General features: G+C 37.3%; 1 protein-coding gene across 8 annotated transcripts in view; it reads left to right on the plus strand.

Annotated features, from left to right (window-relative positions):
- STAU2 (staufen double-stranded RNA binding protein 2) overlaps positions 1-20,402 on the plus strand; it is a 301,499-nt gene that overhangs the window by 104,559 nt on the left and 176,538 nt on the right. For all 8 annotated transcript variants that reach the window (XM_082601330.1, XM_082601329.1, XM_082601327.1 and 5 more), the window contains 4 exons: positions 5,226-5,385; positions 6,649-6,756; positions 9,054-9,266; positions 16,892-17,029. In XM_082601330.1, coding sequence (XP_082457456.1) covers positions 5,226-5,385; positions 6,649-6,756; positions 9,054-9,266; positions 16,892-17,029 — 619 coding nt within the window. The remainder of the gene's footprint in view (positions 1-5,225; positions 5,386-6,648; positions 6,757-9,053; positions 9,267-16,891; positions 17,030-20,402) is intronic.

The following is a 20,402-nucleotide window of genomic DNA, read 5'->3' on the forward strand; positions in this document are numbered from 1 at the left end:
AATGGGGAAAAAAAGCGGTCTTAACAAGCAGCCTTTATAAAACTTGCACTGTTACGCAGTGTGGCACATGAGCCATTTTTCTGACCTTGTGCTCCTGCCTGTTTTTGTCCCCGCTTGGCTTGACGTACCCTAAAAACATGGAGTTTCACTGTGGAGGTCTGTTTGTTCAGCACCTACTCGGTAAGGCACCTCTGAAGTCTGTTCGTGGACCTTATTAGGTTAGAAAGAACCCTTGCATTAGCTTCTCTGGCCCGCCAAGGACATAGCTAGTTTAATAAACGTTTATGAAGAAAAATAGAAGAAGATAAAGCAGATTTTCAGGAAACTACTTCAGAGTTTCCTAAGCTCTGAAGTTAGGCAGACCTGAGTTTGACCCCCAGCAACTTTGTTGGGGAGATTTGCTATGTCTCAAGGTGACCATGGGGACATGTGTCTCACCAGGCTGCCACGAGGATGAAATGAGAAAGAGATGTAAGAAACTTAACCGTGGTGCTATAAGGAATGTGTGCAGTCCTTTGCTTGCATGGGGTGTGAAACAGTCATCAGGCAGCATCAGCCACATCGTAGGCTGTGCTGACCTGAGGAGCAGGTGCCTCAGCCTTTAATGTGCAGACCCACCAGTAAAACCTGTGCAACTGAAGACTCTTGTTCCATCCTCAGAGGCTGATTCAGCAGGTCAGGGTTAGAACACAGGAATCTGCATTTGTAACAGGCCCTAGAGATGATTCCTACGAAAACGGGATCACACTTTATCAAATATACTTTGGAGGCTGAGGGTAGAAGCCGTTTGACCTTGAAACTTTAATAGCCTGGATGCGTGAGTTTTCGTGGCTCATCTTTTAACAGTAAAAGATAGGGATCTAAGCACTGATCCTAATATTCGAATTGAGGAAAATCATTCAAGAATAACAGTGTAAGATTAGGTAAGTATGTATGTGCTAATTTGTAGAAATAAGTGCATCACTTATTAGAAGCACTTTACCAGAAATAAATAAATAAAAACAGAAATAAATAAAAATAGAAAAAGGAACTCCGTTAAATAGAGCATATCAACCTTTAAAGTTAGTAAACTTTGAGCTTCTTTACCAAGGGACATGAATACTTAGAGACCAGGACCTAACACGAAAAGAATTCTTCCTCTTCTCTCCTGTAATTCAATCTGGGAGCCATTAATGAGAGTACTCTGGTTAATCTTAATTGTCATGATGATATGAGGAGATGTGATATATAAGGTATTCAAACCACGTGGGGTAGGTTATTAAGAATCATTGTTAAGTAGGAGGATGGAATGAAACTGGAATGAAACAAGTCAGGCGTCAGGTCCTGGTATTTCCTCCTGTTAGTGCTAGAATATTTTACTTTTTATGTTAAAAATACAACATACCTAATTCTCCCTCTGATATTTATACAGTATAATATATATGTACATATGTATCCACATCAGGCACATGCACATACATAGAGCCATATTTGATGCCCAAAAAGGAAGAGGCCCCAAGGGCCCTTTAGTGTGCAATTAATATTTTGGTCTGAAAATCAGCAGATTGTTTCAGTATGGTTATGTGTTATGACATCATATTCCAGTAAAGTTATAATGAACAGAAATTTTGTTTGTCTCTGTGGCAAACCGAAATGAGTTTTGTAATTGTCAGCAGGCCTTAGTGATTATAGTGGCGCCCACTCCCTCCACCATAGTTAAAGGTCTGTTAGCATTCCAGCTGTGGACCTCTATTTTCAGAAGTGTATAATTAATTGTAAACATTTGCTCTGTGGGGAAAGCTTGCCATGTAGGATCTCAGTCCAGAAGTAAATTTCTGATTTCAGGTTGTTTGTTTTGAAGTTTTATAGTGAAACCAGTTAAAAATAGGCATAAAGTTCTGTGGAGGTGGGAAAACTGAATTTTGTGGGAAACAAAATGAAAATAACCTGCACTGATGATATTAGTCTGTCAAAATTTCTGCATTAAAAGGATCTAAAATAAAATAGGTAATAGGAAATTGCGTACTTCAGTGCATCACTAGTTACTGCAGTCAAAGAGCAAAAAAGATTGGGGTTTTAATGCTTTTTAGTCTCTGCATGTTAAAAGTATCTTTTACTATAAGTGATTTTTTTTCTTCCTTTAACTTTTTTATATTTCCCAATTAAAAATGAGAACATATGACATGCAGTAAAAACACGTTTAAAGTATTTTATCTTAATAGAAAACTGTGGGCCAAGAAAATTGACTTAAAAAATTTAAAACAGTGACTTTTTCTTTTTTCTTTTTTTTCATACTCACTCTGGATTTCTCCACAACATTTGACATTGTTGATTATCCCTTCCCCTGACATTGTGTTATAATTTCTTTTCTAACTCTGACCCTCTTTCATCTCCTTCGCTGCTGTCTATTATTTCCCCTGCCTTTTGATCATGGGCATTAGTCAGATCCCAGCCTTAGGCTGTCTTTTTTGGTTCTTTTACACTTACCCTTTCCAGGTGCTTATCCACTCAACATGGTTTCAATTATTACCTCCCAAATCTGCATCTTCAGTACCGATGTACATTTCTAGTCGTTCACCTTCAGTAAACCTTCACTGATTAGTCCCATCTGCCTGTGAATTCTTATAGAGTGGGCTCCATGCAGTTTATCTCAGGTTGAATATAGAGCTCTCCCACTTGGATGTCCAATAATCATCTACAACTTTAGTAAGACCTCGATTGGCTTCTCTTTGCTTGAAAAGAGAGACACTTTGCAGCACAGGAGTGATTTTTAACTTAATTTTTTAGTGTTGCAGTTATATACCCAACATTCCATCAAAATCGAATCTGTTAGTTTTGCTAACTTGCCCAGCCCAGTGGTCACAGTTCTCAGTCGTCATTTCACTGGACGTGTGAGCAGCATTTGACACGACTGACCCCTCCCTCCTGCTAGATAGACTTCTCCCATTTGGCTTTCAGGAAGGGCACTCTGCTTGCTTGGTTTTCCTCCTGTCAGTCACGCCCTCCCACAGACTTCTCACTGTCCTGTGGCTTTAAATTTCACCTACATATTGATGATACCCCAATTCTATCTCCACCTTGGACCTCTTTCCTGGAGTCCAGACTTATAAATCTGACTGTCTCTTTGACCTCTTCATCCGGATGTCTAACAGACTGAATAATTGAACATCTCCGCCCAGAGCTGTTGATCCTAACAAACGCATTGCTTCTGCCGTCTTCACCAACTCAGTGCATGGGTGCTCCATCTTCTAGCTGCTCATGTCAGAAACCCTGGGGTCTTCCTCGACGCCTGTCTCCTATTCCATGGCTAGTCCTTGGGTAAACCCATCTTCTCTACTTTTGAAATTCATCCAGAATCCAAGTACTTCTCATTGCTTCCAAAGCTGCTACTCTAGTTCAGGTTTCTGTATCATTGCAGTAGCCTCTTGACAGATCTCCTTGCTCCTGTCATCATTCCCCTGCAGTCTGTTTTCAACATAATAGTCAGACGATCCTTCCAATCGATGGAAGTCAGATTATGTTGCTTCTCTCTTTAAAATCTGGCCATTTCACTCTGGGTAAAAGTCAGATCCTTACAGTGATTTCTAAGGAAGGCCCTATGGAATCTGGCCACCTCTTCCCACCTCTTAGCTTTCCTTCCTTTACTCCCTTGATGCTAACCAGGTGGGAATCCTCTGAATTACTTGAACACGTATCTGTGTGGTTTCCTTCCTCATTTATGCCAGGCCTTTACACAATTGTCATCTTCTCAATGAGACACTCACTGGCCACTCTATCTAACCCCCCCTCCCTGTGCCACCCCACCTGACATTTCTGAACCTTTCCTTCTTTTTCTATTCAACATGTAGTTCTAACATACTAGATATTCTACATATTTATCTTATTTATTGTCTGTCTTCTCCACTCTAATGTGTGTTTTTGTTCACTGTGATATTCCCCCATCATAAGAAGGTGCTCCATAAATAATTGTTAAATTAGTGGATTTTATTGCATATCCTGTTAATTTCTTCTAAGTTTGTTCTTTCTTCTTACAGCCCCCTTTGTCCCCTCATGTCTGCATCATTGCAGCTTTGTAGTCATGCATCCTTACCTCAGTCTCATTAAACACAAACCTGCTAAAACTTTTCACCTTAAATACGTTTTATTGTGATTCTTTCTGCTTAAGAATTGGCTTAAACTCTCCATTCTTTCTTATGTTGAATCTGATCTCCTTATTACTTTGCAAAGTACTTATTACTTTGCAGTAGTAGCTCCATCCTACTACTGTTCTCCCCATGTCTAATCATAATTATCTTCTGCTAAAAGCACAGTAGCCTGCGTGTTGTCACCTAAATGGTCTTGCTTGTCTCTCACCTCTGTGGCAGGTCCCAGTCCTTCAGCACCAGACCATTTGGCTGACTTCTGTCAAAATGTGGCTGAAAACTTCTTGCCAGGAAGTCTTCTGTGATATAATTAAATAATTTTTACAATATTTGTGTTCAATGTTCTTTTCTAAAATATGTTTTTCATGGAGATCAGCATACATTCTTTATTATTGATAGATATATTGACTCACATTTTATCTTTTATAAATACATTCGTGAGGTTAAAACTTTATTGGGGGGACTTCCCTGGTGGCACAGTGGTTAAGACTCTGAACTCCCAATGCAGGGGGCCCGGGTTCGATCCCTGGTCAGGGAACTAGATCCCACATGCATGCCGCAGCTAAGGAGCCTGCCAGCCACAACTGAGGAGTCCGCCTGCTGCCACTAAGACCCTGAGCAACCAAATAAGTAAATAAACGAACAAAAAAAATTTTATTGGGGTTAATAAGAGGGTATAGTGCATTATATGGTTGGTGTCATTTTAAAGAAAATAAATCTTATTAATGATTATAGAGTGATTTTTTTTTTTTTTTTGGCTGCGTTGGGGCTTTGTTGCTGTGCACAGGCTTTCTCTAGTTGCGTTGAGCAGGGGCTACTCTTCGTTGTGGTGCGCGGGCTTCTCATCGCGGTGGATTCTCTTCTTGCCGAGCACGGGCTCTAGGCGTGCAGCAGTAGTTGTGGCTCGCGGGCCCTAGAGTGCGGGCTCAGTAGTTGTGGCGCATGGGCTTAGTTGCTCCACAGCATGTGCGATCTTCCCGGACCAGGAATTGAACCCATGTCCCCCGCATTGGCAGGTGGATTCTTAACCACTGAGCCACCAGGGAAGTCCCTATAGAGTGATTTTATTGAGCTAACAGTAATATTTTTATTTTCTTACTTTAGGTATCATTGCCCAATGCCCAAGATCTTTTATGTTCAGCTGACAGTAGGAAATAATGAATTTTTTGGGGAAGGAAAGACTCGACAAGCTGCTAGACACAATGCCGCAATGAAAGCCCTTCAAGCACTGCAGAATGAACCTATTCCAGAAAAGTCAGCTCAGGTGGGTCACTGCTGCATGTGGCAGCCTGTTTCTTATAGTTGCCTAGGGAGATTACTGAGAAGACAAATAAATGCTTTTTTACAAATAAGGGAAATCTCTGCTGATCGGAAGGACCGCCAGATTAGCGATCTGCTATGATTTGCTCCTCAGCTAACCTGTGTGCTATATTAGGCTCTTGTGTTCCTGCTGGGATGACCTTACCTTTGAGCACTTTGGTTCACCCTGTGGAGTTTCCAGGCAAGGGAGGATTTGGGAATGTGAGAAAGGATGAGAAATAATATTCATTTACCTTGCATTGAATGCTATGGTTTATTGAGCATGGATTACATTGTATTAATTAATCTAGAATCAAGGAGTTTAAAGTGGAGGAGATCTTTATGAACTTTTTAGTCCTACTTTATTTTACCAGTGAGGTTATTGAGGCTGATCTTCAGTAATTTCACTCGTTCCCATGGCTTCAGCTACTTTCTCTGTTGACTTCAAAATAGTATCTCCAGCCCAGGCGTGTCTAATAAGTCACCTTCTTAGCGAGTTCTGCACTTAGTTATTTGAAACTGTGCGCTTCAGCCTGTGCAGTTTCCCTTTCCTCAAGCCTGTTTTCTTCCCCCTTTGAGATTTATCTTAGTTAATGGCAGACTTAGAATTTTTGTCCTTGTACACTTTTATTATGACCCTTATCTGTTTGCTTATCTGTTTTCCCACTGAGTCATAAGCTTCTTGACAGCAGGAATAGTGTCTCTTGATCTCTTTAATGCTTGTACTGTGTTCAGTATATGTGAGGCCCTCCAGAAGTAAATGTTAAATAGGTGAATAAGTAAGTTGGGGCAGAACTCCAAAATCCTGGTTTGCATCCTGCACTCTTTCCGCAACTTAGTCTTCATAGAAGATTAAGTATCATACACCAGTGGAGGTAGTGTGTGTGTGTGTGTGTGTGTGTGTGTGTGTGTGTGTGTGTGTGTAACGGAGGTCTCTAAAGAGAACTGGGCCTGAGGATATAGGATAAACTCAAATTAGTGAATGGTTGAGTAAGAGATTTCCACACTCAGCATTTATCCTTCTACTTTGAGGAAAAAAACTAAAACCAAAGCACAAGAAGCCTCACAACAAAGCCCTGGACTACGGTGGTTACATAGAAATCCACAAGATCCAGTTTCTGGTTTCCTGTTTCCTATTGTATTTTAGATAGGTTCTCTTGATTGTTAAATACATGTAAAGTTTGTTACAAAGTGAAGATTCAATGTCATCCTATTTTTTGTGATTTAGAATGGTGAATCAGGAAAAGAAATGGATGATGACAAAGATGCAAATAAGTCTGAGATCAGCTTAGTGTTTGAAATTGCTCTGAAGCGAAATATGCCCGTCAGTTTTGAGGTATGTGTTCAGCAGAGATCTCCCATTTTCCCCTCCTTGCTCCTTATTATTTTAAATAAACAAACAAATAAGATTGACAGATAAAATTTTAGTATCCTGAAAGAATTAATGTGCTTCCTTACATTTGAACTCTCTATCATGAAATGATACAAGCCCTGAGAAAATAGAACTTATGGATTCCTGCTGATTCTCTTTGCCTTTTCTGTATTAAGCCATTTGTGTACATGATATTTCAAGTTTCATCATAAAATTTATTTGTTGAGTTTAAGATAATTTGTAATAACCTATAAGACTTGATGTTTTGATAAGATCACATTGAAAGTATTCAGTGTAGTTAATATTTGGTGACATGTATATATTAATATCTAATTTCTTTTAAATTTATGGAGGCCAAAATATGTTTAAATTTAACCTTTAATAATAAGTCACCAAGAAGTAATTAAGCAGCTCTTTAGTTTACAGCTAGATAAATGTCACAAAATATTTATAAAATTGTGTGACATTTAAAAGAGAAAAAATGTTAAATTGTTATAATACCTCCTTTATTAAGAGGTCACTAATTTTGCAACTCAAATATCTAGAAAATAGGCCAAACCCAGGAAATAAGCTGAAACAGTTGATGAGTATCTATCTTCCTTCAAATTATGTGATGTTCACCAACTGGAAAGCTCCCACATTTTACTCTCTCTGGCAGGATCTACTTACCTCAACTGAAGACCTGTTTGCTTCCTTAGACACAGTCCTAACAAGTCGGGTTATCTGACTTCTCAGTCCATAGAGGTTAAAGGCAGCAAAAGGAGGAAGGCAGGAAGAGAATGTACTTGAGGGCCTGTTGGTCCCAGCAAGAAATGATAGGGAAAATATGGAAAACCTATCAAAAGTAATTGCATATAACTCAGAAGTCATTGGAAGATGGGGCCTTTTAAAGGCTACAGTGAAGAGGAACAGTTTTAAAAGTCTTAGATGTCCTTAGAGGCATCAGTATAGTATAGTGTAGAATATCTTATGTTCATAATGATGATCTAATGTGAACAATAAAAGGTTAAATATTTAGTCACTACAGTATATATGCATATATATATTTCTTTTTTGGGGGTGGGTATGTGGGCCTCTCACTGTTGTGGCCTCTCCTGTTGCGGAGCACAGGCTCCGGACGTGCAGGCTCAGCGGCCATGGCTCACGGGCCCAGCCGCTCCGCAGCATGTGGAATCTTCCCGGACCGGTGCACGAACCCGTGTCCCCTGCATCGGCAGGCGGACTCAACCACTGCGCCACCAGGGAAGCCCTATATGTATACTTTTTAATTGAGGAAGACGTCCATCAAAATGGTTAAACAGTTTTGGTGTTTCAACTTGTAAACTTAAATTACTTGGAAAATATGCTTATCATAAATTCCTTACCCCCAATAATATTGGATTATTGAGATATTGTATGTTTTCCTAATTGGTATCCAATATTAGAAGACAGATTTTTAATATAATGTTCAGTGGTAAACTATTTAAATAGGGTTTTTTTTTTTTTTTTTTTAGGTCAGACTTTTGAAGGAGACTATAAAGCACTCAGGTTTTGGAAGGCCTTTTTCCTCCAAAAACTGGTATAGTTTAAAAAGAGCCATTAATTCAGGATTTAGGAACATTTTGTAGCAGACAGATTCATAATCCATTACTCTAAAAAGTTAGGTATTTCTATGGCATATCTACTTACCTATTTAAGATCACGTCACAGAGCATAAACATTCCTTTTTGTAAAACAGCCTTTGAGGTCTCCATCAAAATTAGGTTATTTTTCATACATAACCTGTTTTTGAGAGGCTTCCACATACAGGTTGCTTTATGGGTTATAAAACTCCAATAAGACATAGTCCTGGCACTCCAGTAACTTACTCTTACAGAGGAGAAAGATATGTACACAGTTATATGCAAATTATCATTCTGGATGTCCTGTGTACCTAATGTAATATGGTATGTTTTATGTTCTTAATTTTCTGTTCCACAAGAAACAGGGTAACCATAATTAGAATTGCCTGTTTTAAGCTAGTAAAACACAATTTTGACCATGAATTGAATGTGTTTATTTAGATTTCTGTTTTTTCAAATTCAGTTCATTAGGCATCATAAGTATCATAAATGAATAGTCCCTGTATAATGACTTCATGATAGCTTTATTGAAGGAATCTATGATCTTGGCATAATTCTTAATAATTTCAATCTTGATTATGATATGAACATTAAGAAAGATTCATGCCATAAGACCACATCTTAAGTGCCTGTACTGAATATTTTACTTACATTCAATAGGTTATTAAAGAAAGTGGACCACCACATATGAAAAGCTTTGTTACTCGGGTGTCAGTGGGAGAGTTCTCTGCAGAAGGAGAGGGAAATAGCAAAAAACTATCCAAGAAACGTGCTGCAACCACTGTCCTGCAGGAGCTTAAGAAACTTCCACCTCTTCCTGTGGTTGAAAAGCCAAAACTGTTTTTTAAAAAACGCCCTAAAACAATAGTAAAGGTAAGTATATGCTTGTGAACGTTAGTTTTACTATGTAAACATTATAGTATCTGTAGCTAAAAGTTTTTTCATAGGCCAGGCACTTAAACCTGTGGTTATAAACAGTCCCAAAATCAGGGTTGGACATGTGTCTATAAATGAATAACAATTCTGTTTTGCTTTTAGATACTTGTATACCTGTGTTTGTTCATGAAATAATAATACCTTAAATAGTTATAGTTTTTTATGGTTTAAAAAATACCTTCCCATTCATGATCACCTTTGGTAAAACTCTCATCATGATTCTGTAAGGCAGGTGTTACCCCTCATTTTACAAATAAGGTTTTATGAGACATATTCAAAGAATTTTCTCACCTGTATTCACCTATTGTGTGCAGCAGCCTGAACTACTGATCTGTAATCCAATGTTCTTTCTGCAAACCACACTGCTGTATGGTGACTGCTTAGGATTTCAGGACATGGTGGTTAGATGCAGAGTAATAATCATGAGTAATCGTCACATTGATGACAGCAGAAGCAGCCAGTAAATACAAAGCACTCAGTGTGCCAGACATGGTCCCAGCACTTCACATGCTTTATCTCATTTAATCCCCATAGCAGCCCTAGGAGGTCAGCGGGGCGATTTGGTTTCTATTCTTTCAGGCATGAATACCGTGTCAAAGAGAGCACATTCAAGGTGTTGTAACTCTTTCTTTTACTGAATCAGATTTTATTTACGTTAACCACAAAAAAAAAAAAAAAAAAAAAAAAAGGCAGAGGTCAGAGGAATGAGATGAATTAGCACTTAGCACGGAACGGTGCCTGCAGACACTCAGTGTGTGTGACGTGAACGGAGCGAGAGTTCTGCTCCCGGAGAAAGCCTTAAACTGCCTTAAACTGCATCAGCGGCCAGCTCAGCCTCGCTTATTTAACAGACTTCTTCAGAGTATCACGGATGACAGAAGGGAAGTACATTTTATCTTTGATGGATTTCTTTTGTTTCGATCCTGCAATGGTACAACTGAAATATTTCTGTAGGTTTTATATTTTTGTACCTTTGCTTTATTTAAAAATATATGCATACATATTTACATAAATACTTAAATACCTATATAAACAACTACATAAATACTTGTTCTTTTTAATGAATACTGTCATTACTTCACTAAGAGGCTGTAGATTATGCATTTCCTGAAATAGCATTCTACGTTGTGCTGCAAGGTAGACTAAAAATAAACGCCAAATAGATCCACTCATCATGAGTCACAGTGGTTTTGAGGACTGGCTTTCATTTATATGCTCTAACCACATGCTCAGGGAGTAGGATATGGTTGTTAAGAAAATGGCCATCAGAGTCAGAAAATGACCTTGGAGTGTGAATCCTTGTGACCTGAGCAAGTTACCTAACTTTTCTAATCTTTCACTTCTCTATTTATAAAGTAGGAATAATAATTGAACTTGCTTCACGGGATTGTTATGTGTTACTTGAACTAATACATAGAATGCATTAGTCATTATTATTAACTATTTATTAACAATGCAAATAATAAGTACTCAATAAACATTAGCTATTGTTATTTTGTATCTAATTCTATTCACATTTTATATGTGCATGAATGTATCCATGGTCTGTTTTCCTAAATCTTTATACATATAAAATCTATAGCTTCTCCATGATGGAAGAACAGTGTTCTGCATCAGAATGGCAGTGCAAAACTGGTCACATTAACTTCCACCTAATCTATTAAACTAAATCTAATCTTAATAAATTAAGAATCATAAGCCTTTAGTCTAGAAAAGATCTATCACTTTTTATAGTAGAATATAAATATAACTCTTGTTACTTTTCACCATAGCCATTAAAAGCAGGAGTATTGTTTAAATGTTATTCCACAAAGCGGGGAGAAACGTTTTGAATTTTAAAAATAATTTGCTACTACCTCCAGTATATAAGCTTGTTATTCTAGAACTTTCTTCCTATCCACCATTTAGATCTCAGCTTAAACTTGACTTCTTCAGGGATGGCTTCTCTGATCCTCCCCCAGTCCCAGATTTGGTTCGCCCCCTGCAATTTTCCTCACATACATCACATTTGGAGTTTCTTGTACCATATCTGTCTTATGTTAAAGTCTGTAGATATTCTCTGAAATGTAAGGTTATTTTGAGAAAGCAGCATGCATACAATGAGTTGGAATCTAGAGAATTTTGAGTATGATCAGACCTTCCACTTACTGGGCCAGTGAGTGGATCAGCTTGGATAGTGTCTTGGTTTTCAGCATTTTAGTCACTTCCTTAAATGTCTTCTACATCTAGGGTCTACCATTCCTTATTATGCAATAGGAGTAGAGAAAATAGCTGTTGATGATTTACCTTGATTTTATTTAGAATAATGAAATTATCACATTGTCTCATTTGATCCTCTTAATCACTCTGTGATGTAGGTATTATCCCTATTTTACAGATGAGGTTCTTGGTGTTTAAGAAACTTCCCTCAGATCACAGAGCAGAGTCAGGTTTCAGGTCCAGTCACATCTGATGCCAGTGCCCATTTGAAACTGATTGGTTATGAACTCCTTTTGGATTTTAACTTACTCTGCAGAGTCACGTTATTAAAATGTAATACTGCCCTGATGGTGTCTTTGGGTTTAGATTCTGTTCTTTAATGTAGTTCTCTTCTATAAGATGAGGCCTCAAAGAAGGTTTTCTGATGTTGGAGAGAAAGTTTTCTGAATAAGACTGTCCCTACTGGGTTGTAGAATGATAATCTAAGACTTGCTATCCAAGGAATAACTTAATTTTCAAGGGTGCTAGTAGTAAATTTCAATCGAGGGAAGAAACCAGCCATTCTTAATGTTCTCAGAACTCCATTATTCTCTGATTGGATTTATGCATCTGGTTCTTTGTCATTGGAATCTGTATCAACATCATCTGTGGAACCTACAGACATTCTTATAAAATAGGCAAATTAAACAGGAATAAAGACAACATACCATTGGAAGTACATGTTTATGTGGCCATCTTCATGGACATCTTCTAGTGCGAGACCCAAGAGCTTCTCTTTACCTTTTCATTGGCATTTCAATCTTAGACTTACAGGTTATTATCTGTATTTGTCTTTTCTCATCAGTCCTTCTTTACTGCCATTACAATATATATATTTTTCATTTTCTTGGTATGTAAGTAGAAGTAGAAACCAGTATTTTATCAAAAGCTAAAATTTTCCTTTTCTTTCTTCTCCCCCTCCACCCAACTAGTGCAGTATTGAAGTTCTCAGTCTTTTCCCTCTCTTACTCTCTCCTAGGCTGCTCTTCATACTTCTAGGGCTTCAATTCAGTCCTTATTTAGATGATTCCCAAATATTCTTCTGTGCTCGACGCTGCCTATTGGGCCTCTCACTTAATAGTTCACAGGCCCCTGAAACTCTGTCCAAAACTCATCGCATTCCCTTCTGAACCTCTTCCTCCTCCTGCATTCCTTATCATAGTGACTGGCATCCCCAGCCAGCTGCTGAAACAGAGTCCTGGGAGTCATTTTTAACATCTCTCCACCTCCTTGTATAGAGTCAATCATCAAGCCCTATTGATTCCATCACTTAAATATTTCCTAAGTTGGTCCATTTCTTTCCATTCCCTGCCACCCTTTTGATCCAACTCACGTTCATGTCTTGCCTGAAGTACTACAGTAGGTTTTTAATTGGCCTTCTTCCTACAAGTAATTTTGACATCAAAAGATCTTTCTAAAAGTGTTGTCTTTTAGAAATACTGATCAGATCGTGTCATGCCTCTACTTAAAATCTTTTAGTAATTTCTCATTGTTCTTTGGGTAAAACCCCAAATCCCCAAAACATAATTTAAAAGACCTTGCAGGATCTGACTTAGAGGCTGTACCTGCAGCACCAAGCTAGATATGGTCGAGACTCAACAACTACAGGAAAAGCTAAGACTATATAGTGGCTCTTCTGTAAGTTTAGTGTAACATATAAAAACTGTAACTTAGTGATTACCCTTGCCTCTAATACCTGTTTTAGAGTAAATTTTCACAGGTGGATATAAAGTGCTGACCATATGACATGCAAACCTTCATTTCTAAGAATAATATATGAAGAAAGTTAGTTTGCATGCAGAAAAAAATATTTGATTTGCAAAGGTTATTTTCGTTTGTTTGTAAACCTTTTAGAAGCCACTAAAAAGGCTATACATAAACTTAAAAAAAAGCTTTTATCAAGTTTTATTCATAAACATTACCTTATATAAAGTTAAAAATAGAGTGCCTTCTAAAAGGTTTATATAGGATGTGTATGTAAGTTAAAAAGCATACTAAGTAAGAGTAAGTAAGACCTACCACCCAGCTTGAATATAGAACATTTCTCAGTAAGGTTGAAGCTATCTGTATACCCTCTTCTGTCACATCCTGATACCACCTCCCTTAGGTAACCTGCCATCATTAGTTTTGTGTTTAATGTTTCCTAATCTTACAGTTTTACTATGTTTGTTTTTCTGAAAAATGGTATTTGGTTGGTTTCTAAAATAGCTTTATTGAGGTGTAATTGACATACAGTGAACTGTACATATTTAAAGCATACAATTTGATATGATTTGATATATGTATACACTTGTGAAACCATGACCACAATCAAGACAATGAACCTGTCCATTGCTCCCCAAAGTTTCCTCATTCCCCTTTGGAATCCCCCCACCTTCAATTCCCAAGCAACCACTCTTTTTTTGACTGGCTTTGTTCACTCGGTATAATAATTTAGACATTCATCCATGTTGTTACAGCTATTAATTGTTGGTTCTGTTTTATTGCTAAGTAGTATTATATTGAATGGATATACCATAATTTGTTTATCCATTCACTCTTTGTTGGATATTTGGGATGCTTCTAATTTGGGGCTATTAAAAATAAAGCTGCTGTGAACATTTGTGTCTAAGTCTTCTGGGCATATGCTTCTTTTCCCTCTTGGGTAAACATTTAGGAGTACAGTGGTGTGGTCATTTAGTAGGTATACAACATTTTAAGAAACTGCCAATAGTTTTCCAAAGTGATTGAACCATTTTGTGTTCTCAGCAGCCATGTGTGAGAATTCTAGTATCTGCACATCCTTTCTAACACATAGTATAGTTAAATTTCAGTTGTTCAAATACATGCATATTGATATCTCATTTTGGTTCAGATTCCTCTAGTGACTAACGATAGAGCATTTTTTTGTATATACAGTAGCACATGAAGCTTGATGAAGTGTTGTTCAGATCTTTTGCTCACTTAAAAATTTTTAAGTAATAATTTAATAACAAATAATACATTTAAAATATAAATTTATTACGGAATTTTGAGAGGTCTTTATACATTCTGGGTACAAGTTCTTTTTTAATCAGATATGTGGTTTGCAAATATTTCTCCAAGCCTGTGGCTTGTCCTTTTTAAAGAACAGAAGTTACTAATTTTGACGAAGTTCAATTTATTATCATTATTATTATTGAATGTGATTTTGGTGTTGTATCTAAGAAGTTGTTACCTAACCAAACCAGAAAAATTTCCCCTATATTTTCTTCTGGAAGTTTTAGTTTTAGATATTACACTTAAGCCTATGAACCATTTTGAGTTAACTTTTGTGTGGGGTATTCATTGAAGTTTTGGTTTTTTTCTACATGTGAATATCCAATTGTTCCAGTACCATTGGTTGAAAAGACTACCCTTTCTCCATTGAATGGCTTTTGCACCTTTGTTGACCATATATGTGTGGATGTACTTCTGGATGCTGTTCTGTTTCATTGATCTCTTTGTCTGTCTTTCTGCCAGTACCACACATACTGTCTTGATTACTATAGCGTTATAACAAATCTTGAAATCAGGTAGTCTGATTCCTCCAACTTTGTTCTTTTTTCAAGGTTGTTTTGGCTATTTGTCCTTTGAATTTTAAGTATTGGCTTATTAATTATTACCCAAAAAGAGCATGCTGGGGTTTTGATTGGGGTTGATAGATTGATTTTGACTGATTTGATAGATTTGATTGATAGTTCAGTTTGAAGAGAATCAACATTTTAAGAATATTAAGTCTGCTGACCCATTAACATGTGTGTCTGTCCACTTACTGAGATCTTATTTAATTTCACCAGTGTTTTGTAGTTTTAATGGGCTTTATATAAATTTTATCATACTTGATATATTATTCTGTGCTTGCTTTTCTCACTTACCATTTTTTTCTTAAATTCATTCATCTTGATGTATGTAGCAATACTTAATTCATTTTCACTGTTACATGCCGTTCCATTGTATGAACATGCCATAATTTATTTTTTCTTTTATAGATGAATGTTTAGGTTATTTCCAGTTTTTCTTTTTTTGCTATTTCAAATAATGCAGCTGTGGATATTCCCATACAAATGAGCTAGTAACAGTTTTCTAGTTGAATAGGCTACTGAGGAGTGGGTTATTTATTGGCTTTACTAGACATTGCCAAATTGTTTTCCAGTTTATATTATGATCAGCACTGTGTAAGTTTTTGTTACTCCCCATCTTCACCAGTTGAGGCTGTTGGACTTCTTTTGCTAAATTGATAGGTATGAAATAGTATCTCACTGTGGTTTTAATATGCATTTTCTGAGTCTTAATGAGATGGATTATCTTTTTTATATATATTTTTTCTTCTGTTAAATATCTGTTCATCTCATTTGCCCATTTTTCTTTTTTTTTCTTTTGTAAAATTTTTATTTATTTATTTATTTATTTTTGGCTGCATTGGCTCTTAGTTGTGGCAGGTGGGCTCTTCATTGAGGCATGCAGGATCTTTCATTGCAGTGCGCGGGCTCTTTGTTGTGGCACGTGGGCTTCTCTCTAGTTGTGGGTGTGGGCTTCTCTAGTTGTGGTGTGTGGGCTCCAGAGCACATGGGCTCCAGAGCGAGTGGACTCTATAGTTTACCACACATGAGCTCTCTAGTTGAGGCATGCAAGCTCAGTAGTTGTGGCGTGCGGGCTTAGTTGACCCATGGCATGTGGGATCTTAGTTCCCCGGCCAGGGATCGAGTGCACGTCCCCTGCATTGGCAGGTGGATCCTTTACCACCGGACCATCAGGGAAGTCCTGCCCATTTTTATTTTAACACTTTTTTTTTTTGGCCACACCTCATGGCTTGCGGGATCTTAGTTCCCCCACCAGGCATAGAACCCAGGCCCTTGGCAGTGAAAGCAGAGTCCTAACCACTGGACCACCAGCGAGTTCCCCATTTTTATTTTAGATTGTCTTTTTCTTAATACTTTTTAGGAGTTTTAAAAATATATTTTAGATACTGGATATATCTTTTTTTAACTTATATGTATTTCAAATATCTCTTCCCAGTTCATGGCTTGTCTTCTTACATTCTTTTTGGTGTTTTTTGATGAATAGAAGTTGTGAAGCAACTCCTACTGTATTAAAGAGTTTAACAGGATAGTTGACCAACTTATCAATAATACTTCTGAGCCCTAAATCCTATAGAAGCCTAGTTTCAGATCCATTTTATAATTTTCCTTTATAAATTTTCATTTATTTCAGACAGAGTTTTGGGGTGCAGGGGAGGAGGTGAGAACCATGGTTTCTTTAAGGATCTAATAACAAGTTTTAAAAGCAGGTCTCACGTTTTGAAATTTTTTCTTAAATTTTTTTAGGCTGGACCAGAATATGGTCAAGGAATGAACCCCATTAGCCGCCTGGCTCAAATTCAACAGGCCAAAAAGGAAAAGGAACCAGATTACGTTTTGCTTTCAGAAAGAGGAATGCCTCGACGTCGGGAATTTGTGATGCAGGTATTTCTAACTTTTATATTAAAAGATTTTTTTTAACTATTGAAAAAATATAGAAATCCTGAAGCTGGAATAGAGATACAGTGGAAAAGAAAACTAGGAATTAATAGTAGAAGGTAAAACTGTTTACGTTTAAAGTGTTCATTCCCTCCAGGCCCATCTACCAACTTGGTTGAAACATTCAAGTGTCAAGGACATGTTAGAATAGATAGTATGAGTTTCTAAGGGACTGTGAGCTCACACAGAGTTCATCACTGAGAATGCCTATCTGTAACTTAATGTGTTGCAATTTGCAGCTGGAGTCTATTAACTACTGGCAATAAAAGACAGATGGAATTAGAAACAAGATTTAGAAGGGTGGATGTAGTATGTGGAACAGGGCCAAGAGCATGGGCTTTTGGGTTATTAGAAAAATTAGGAAAAGGGAGCTAGCTGGCTACCTAATTGTGGTGAGGACTGAGGGACTCGGAATTGCTGAGAGATTTAACTGCTGCGTTGTGAAGCCAAGAAGATTGAAGAATGGTTGCTGGTGTATTGGTCGATGGGTGGGGACTGGGAATGAGGTAGAAGACCTAAAATGCCCTCCTTCGTTTTAAATCCTATAGCTATCCACCTTCATTTGCCAAGTCAAGCCCTGGTATCACAGAAACTTTTCATTTTTATTATGAAAATTTCAAACATAGCCAAAGGTGGATATATTTAATAGTATGCTTTAAAAAGTAGTATAATGGAAGAGTATAATGGCATCTTGGGGAATATGCCCATCACCCAAAGCCAACAATTAAGATTTCTGCTGTACTTGCTTTGGCTATCAGTGTTTCTTTCCTCCCTTCCTCCCACCCTCCTTTCCTTCTTTTCCTGAAGTATTTTAAAGCTACTTTCTAGCCACGTGTCATTTTAGCCTACATACTTAGTTTGTATTTCTAAAACATATGGAAGTTTTTCTTACATTTTCTTACATTAGGCATGGTTCATTAGAATCATCTAACACCCAGTCTGTATTTAAGTTCTCATTGTCTCAACTGTTTCTGTTATAATAGGCTTGTCAGAGAACCTTTTTCCAGTCAAACCTGTGGCTCTCATTTTTAATAAAACCCAGTTACAATCAACAGATGTTAATTAAGTGCTGACCCATGGCAAACGTTCTGGACTCAAATGTAGTATCTCATGTTGATTAACTTTCACGCATGTCTAAATTTTACCTTCCTTCCTCATTTGTAATCCCCACGTTTCTTTATCTCACAGTACCCAATGTGGCGGTATGTATGTAGTAGGACCTTCATAAACCTGTGAGGTATATTTGCTGCCTGCCTGATTGAGAGCTAGTATGTTAGGCTTTTGTTGGCGATATAAACTTATGATGTAGTTACAGGTAAACCATGGTTGGGAACTTAGATATCCAGAGAGGGGGAATTCTTCTGTGGTTTGTGAACACATTATTGTCTGGATGTCACTGGGACCTGCAACAGTGTGGTTCCAGTATTTTCACTTTGTTAAACATGTGCACTGTTTTTCTTTTTACATTCTTGACTTTAAAGAATTATAGAAAATATTCTTTGAACTCCAAAACTTGAGGGAAAAAAAAATCTCCTACATTTTAGACCTGTGTCAGGAATAAAAACTGGCTTTGACTTTATTAAACAATTCCTTTCCTGTGGAGTATATTGAGTACCCCTTCTGAAAGAGGAATTTAGAATATCTTAGGCGAGCTTCCATTTTATGGGTATTCATAAACATTCTAGTCAAACAGGAACATTTGGCTGTACTTTTAAATGTTTTCACACTGAATTCATATTGTTTTTTCCTTCTTCTGAAAGCCCCAATGGATTCATTACAGTATTGCAGCAACTTCATCAAAGTAAAGGCTTTTGTATAAACTACTTAAACAATGTTATCATTCATCATAATTGAATCGTTATAATTGAATGTGGAAGTAAACTGTCTAAATATAATGTGCTCATATTTATCTGTCACCAGAAAATCCCCACAAACAAATGTGTGTTATAAAATGGATGTAGTTACTTTTATTGATTACTAGGTAAAGGAAAATCTCTGATGACATTATTTGGGTAATTAGGTCCAGAGAAAATTTCTTAAAGTTTTTTTTTTTTTTTTGGAGAGGCATATTTTAATTTTTCAAGAGAAAATAACAATAACTAAATTGTATATCAGCACATTCTGTTATTATGTGTCGTATGATATTAATTTTTCTACCTGTGATTAAGATCTCCAGATTTTTAAAAATATATGTAAAGGAAATTTCATTTGTGACTCAGTGAAAGATAATTAAGTTTTTGGTAAATGCTATTTTAGAATTTTTTGGTTGGTTTTCTGAGGACTTGATTAATTCAAAAAAAATTTTTTTAATAGTATCTTGTTTTTTTTTTTTTTTTTCCTTGTTTTTTTTGGGGGGGGGCACCATGCTGTGTGGCATGTGGGATCTTAGTTCCCTGGCCAGGGATCAAACCCGTGCCCCCTGCAGTGGAAGCGTGGAGTCTTAACCACTGGACTGCCAGGAAGTCCAGATGACTTGATTAATTTAAATGATTTGTTTAAAGCCAAAAAATCTGGCTGTCTTAAATTTATTGCATAGCAAAATAATTGAGCTTCTTTGCAGAAAAATTAACATTTTAATTTAAAAGTCTTACAATAGTTATAAAATTTGTGAGCTTTGTAGGAAGATGACTTTTGGAAGTTTACTTACATACTTACTTGACTTTTATAATGCAGTGATTTTTTTTTTTTTGAGTGACCACTGTGAGTGCTGGCAGGGAATCAAAGTCCTTTAGCACAGTGGTTTTTTTCAATAGTAACAAATAACTCTGGGGTAACCAACTACTCACAAGCTATTGAACCATGCAACTATAAAAACTTGTGTCAGACAAAGGGTGGGTGAATGGGAGAAATGAATCTGGAAACACCTGTTCTGGACATAAGTCTTGAGGTGTCAGAGTAGGTCAGATGGAAAGCCAGCAGACATAGATTTAAGGTGAATTCTGTGATGGGAACCCTGTGGCCCAAGAGCAGGAACCTGGAGCCAGAGGGCCTCAGGCCTGGGCAGGTAAATGAGATTTAGGGATGAAGCAGCAGAAGATTTGAATGAGAATGACAAGACGTATATAGCTTGTGAAAACAGATGAAACATCTTTCGCTGCTCAGTTATCTTTTGCTGCCATTTACTTTGGCAAGTCTTGTGACCCTCAGAGCAGTAGAGGAAGCTTCTGACGTAGCTGGCCTAATCTTTTAGCTAGCATGCATTCCAGCAACAACACAGGGTCTGGTGAAGCTGGGGAACGAACCAAGCACTGGAAAAAACAACAGGTAACAGAGGCTGGCTCTAGCCAGGGACTCAAGGACACACAGGGCCTTGATACAT

This window comes from Mesoplodon mirus (genome assembly GCF_964341445.2).
Source record: "Mesoplodon mirus genome assembly, chromosome: 16".
NCBI classification, from domain to species: Eukaryota; Metazoa; Chordata; class Mammalia; order Artiodactyla; family Ziphiidae; genus Mesoplodon; species Mesoplodon mirus.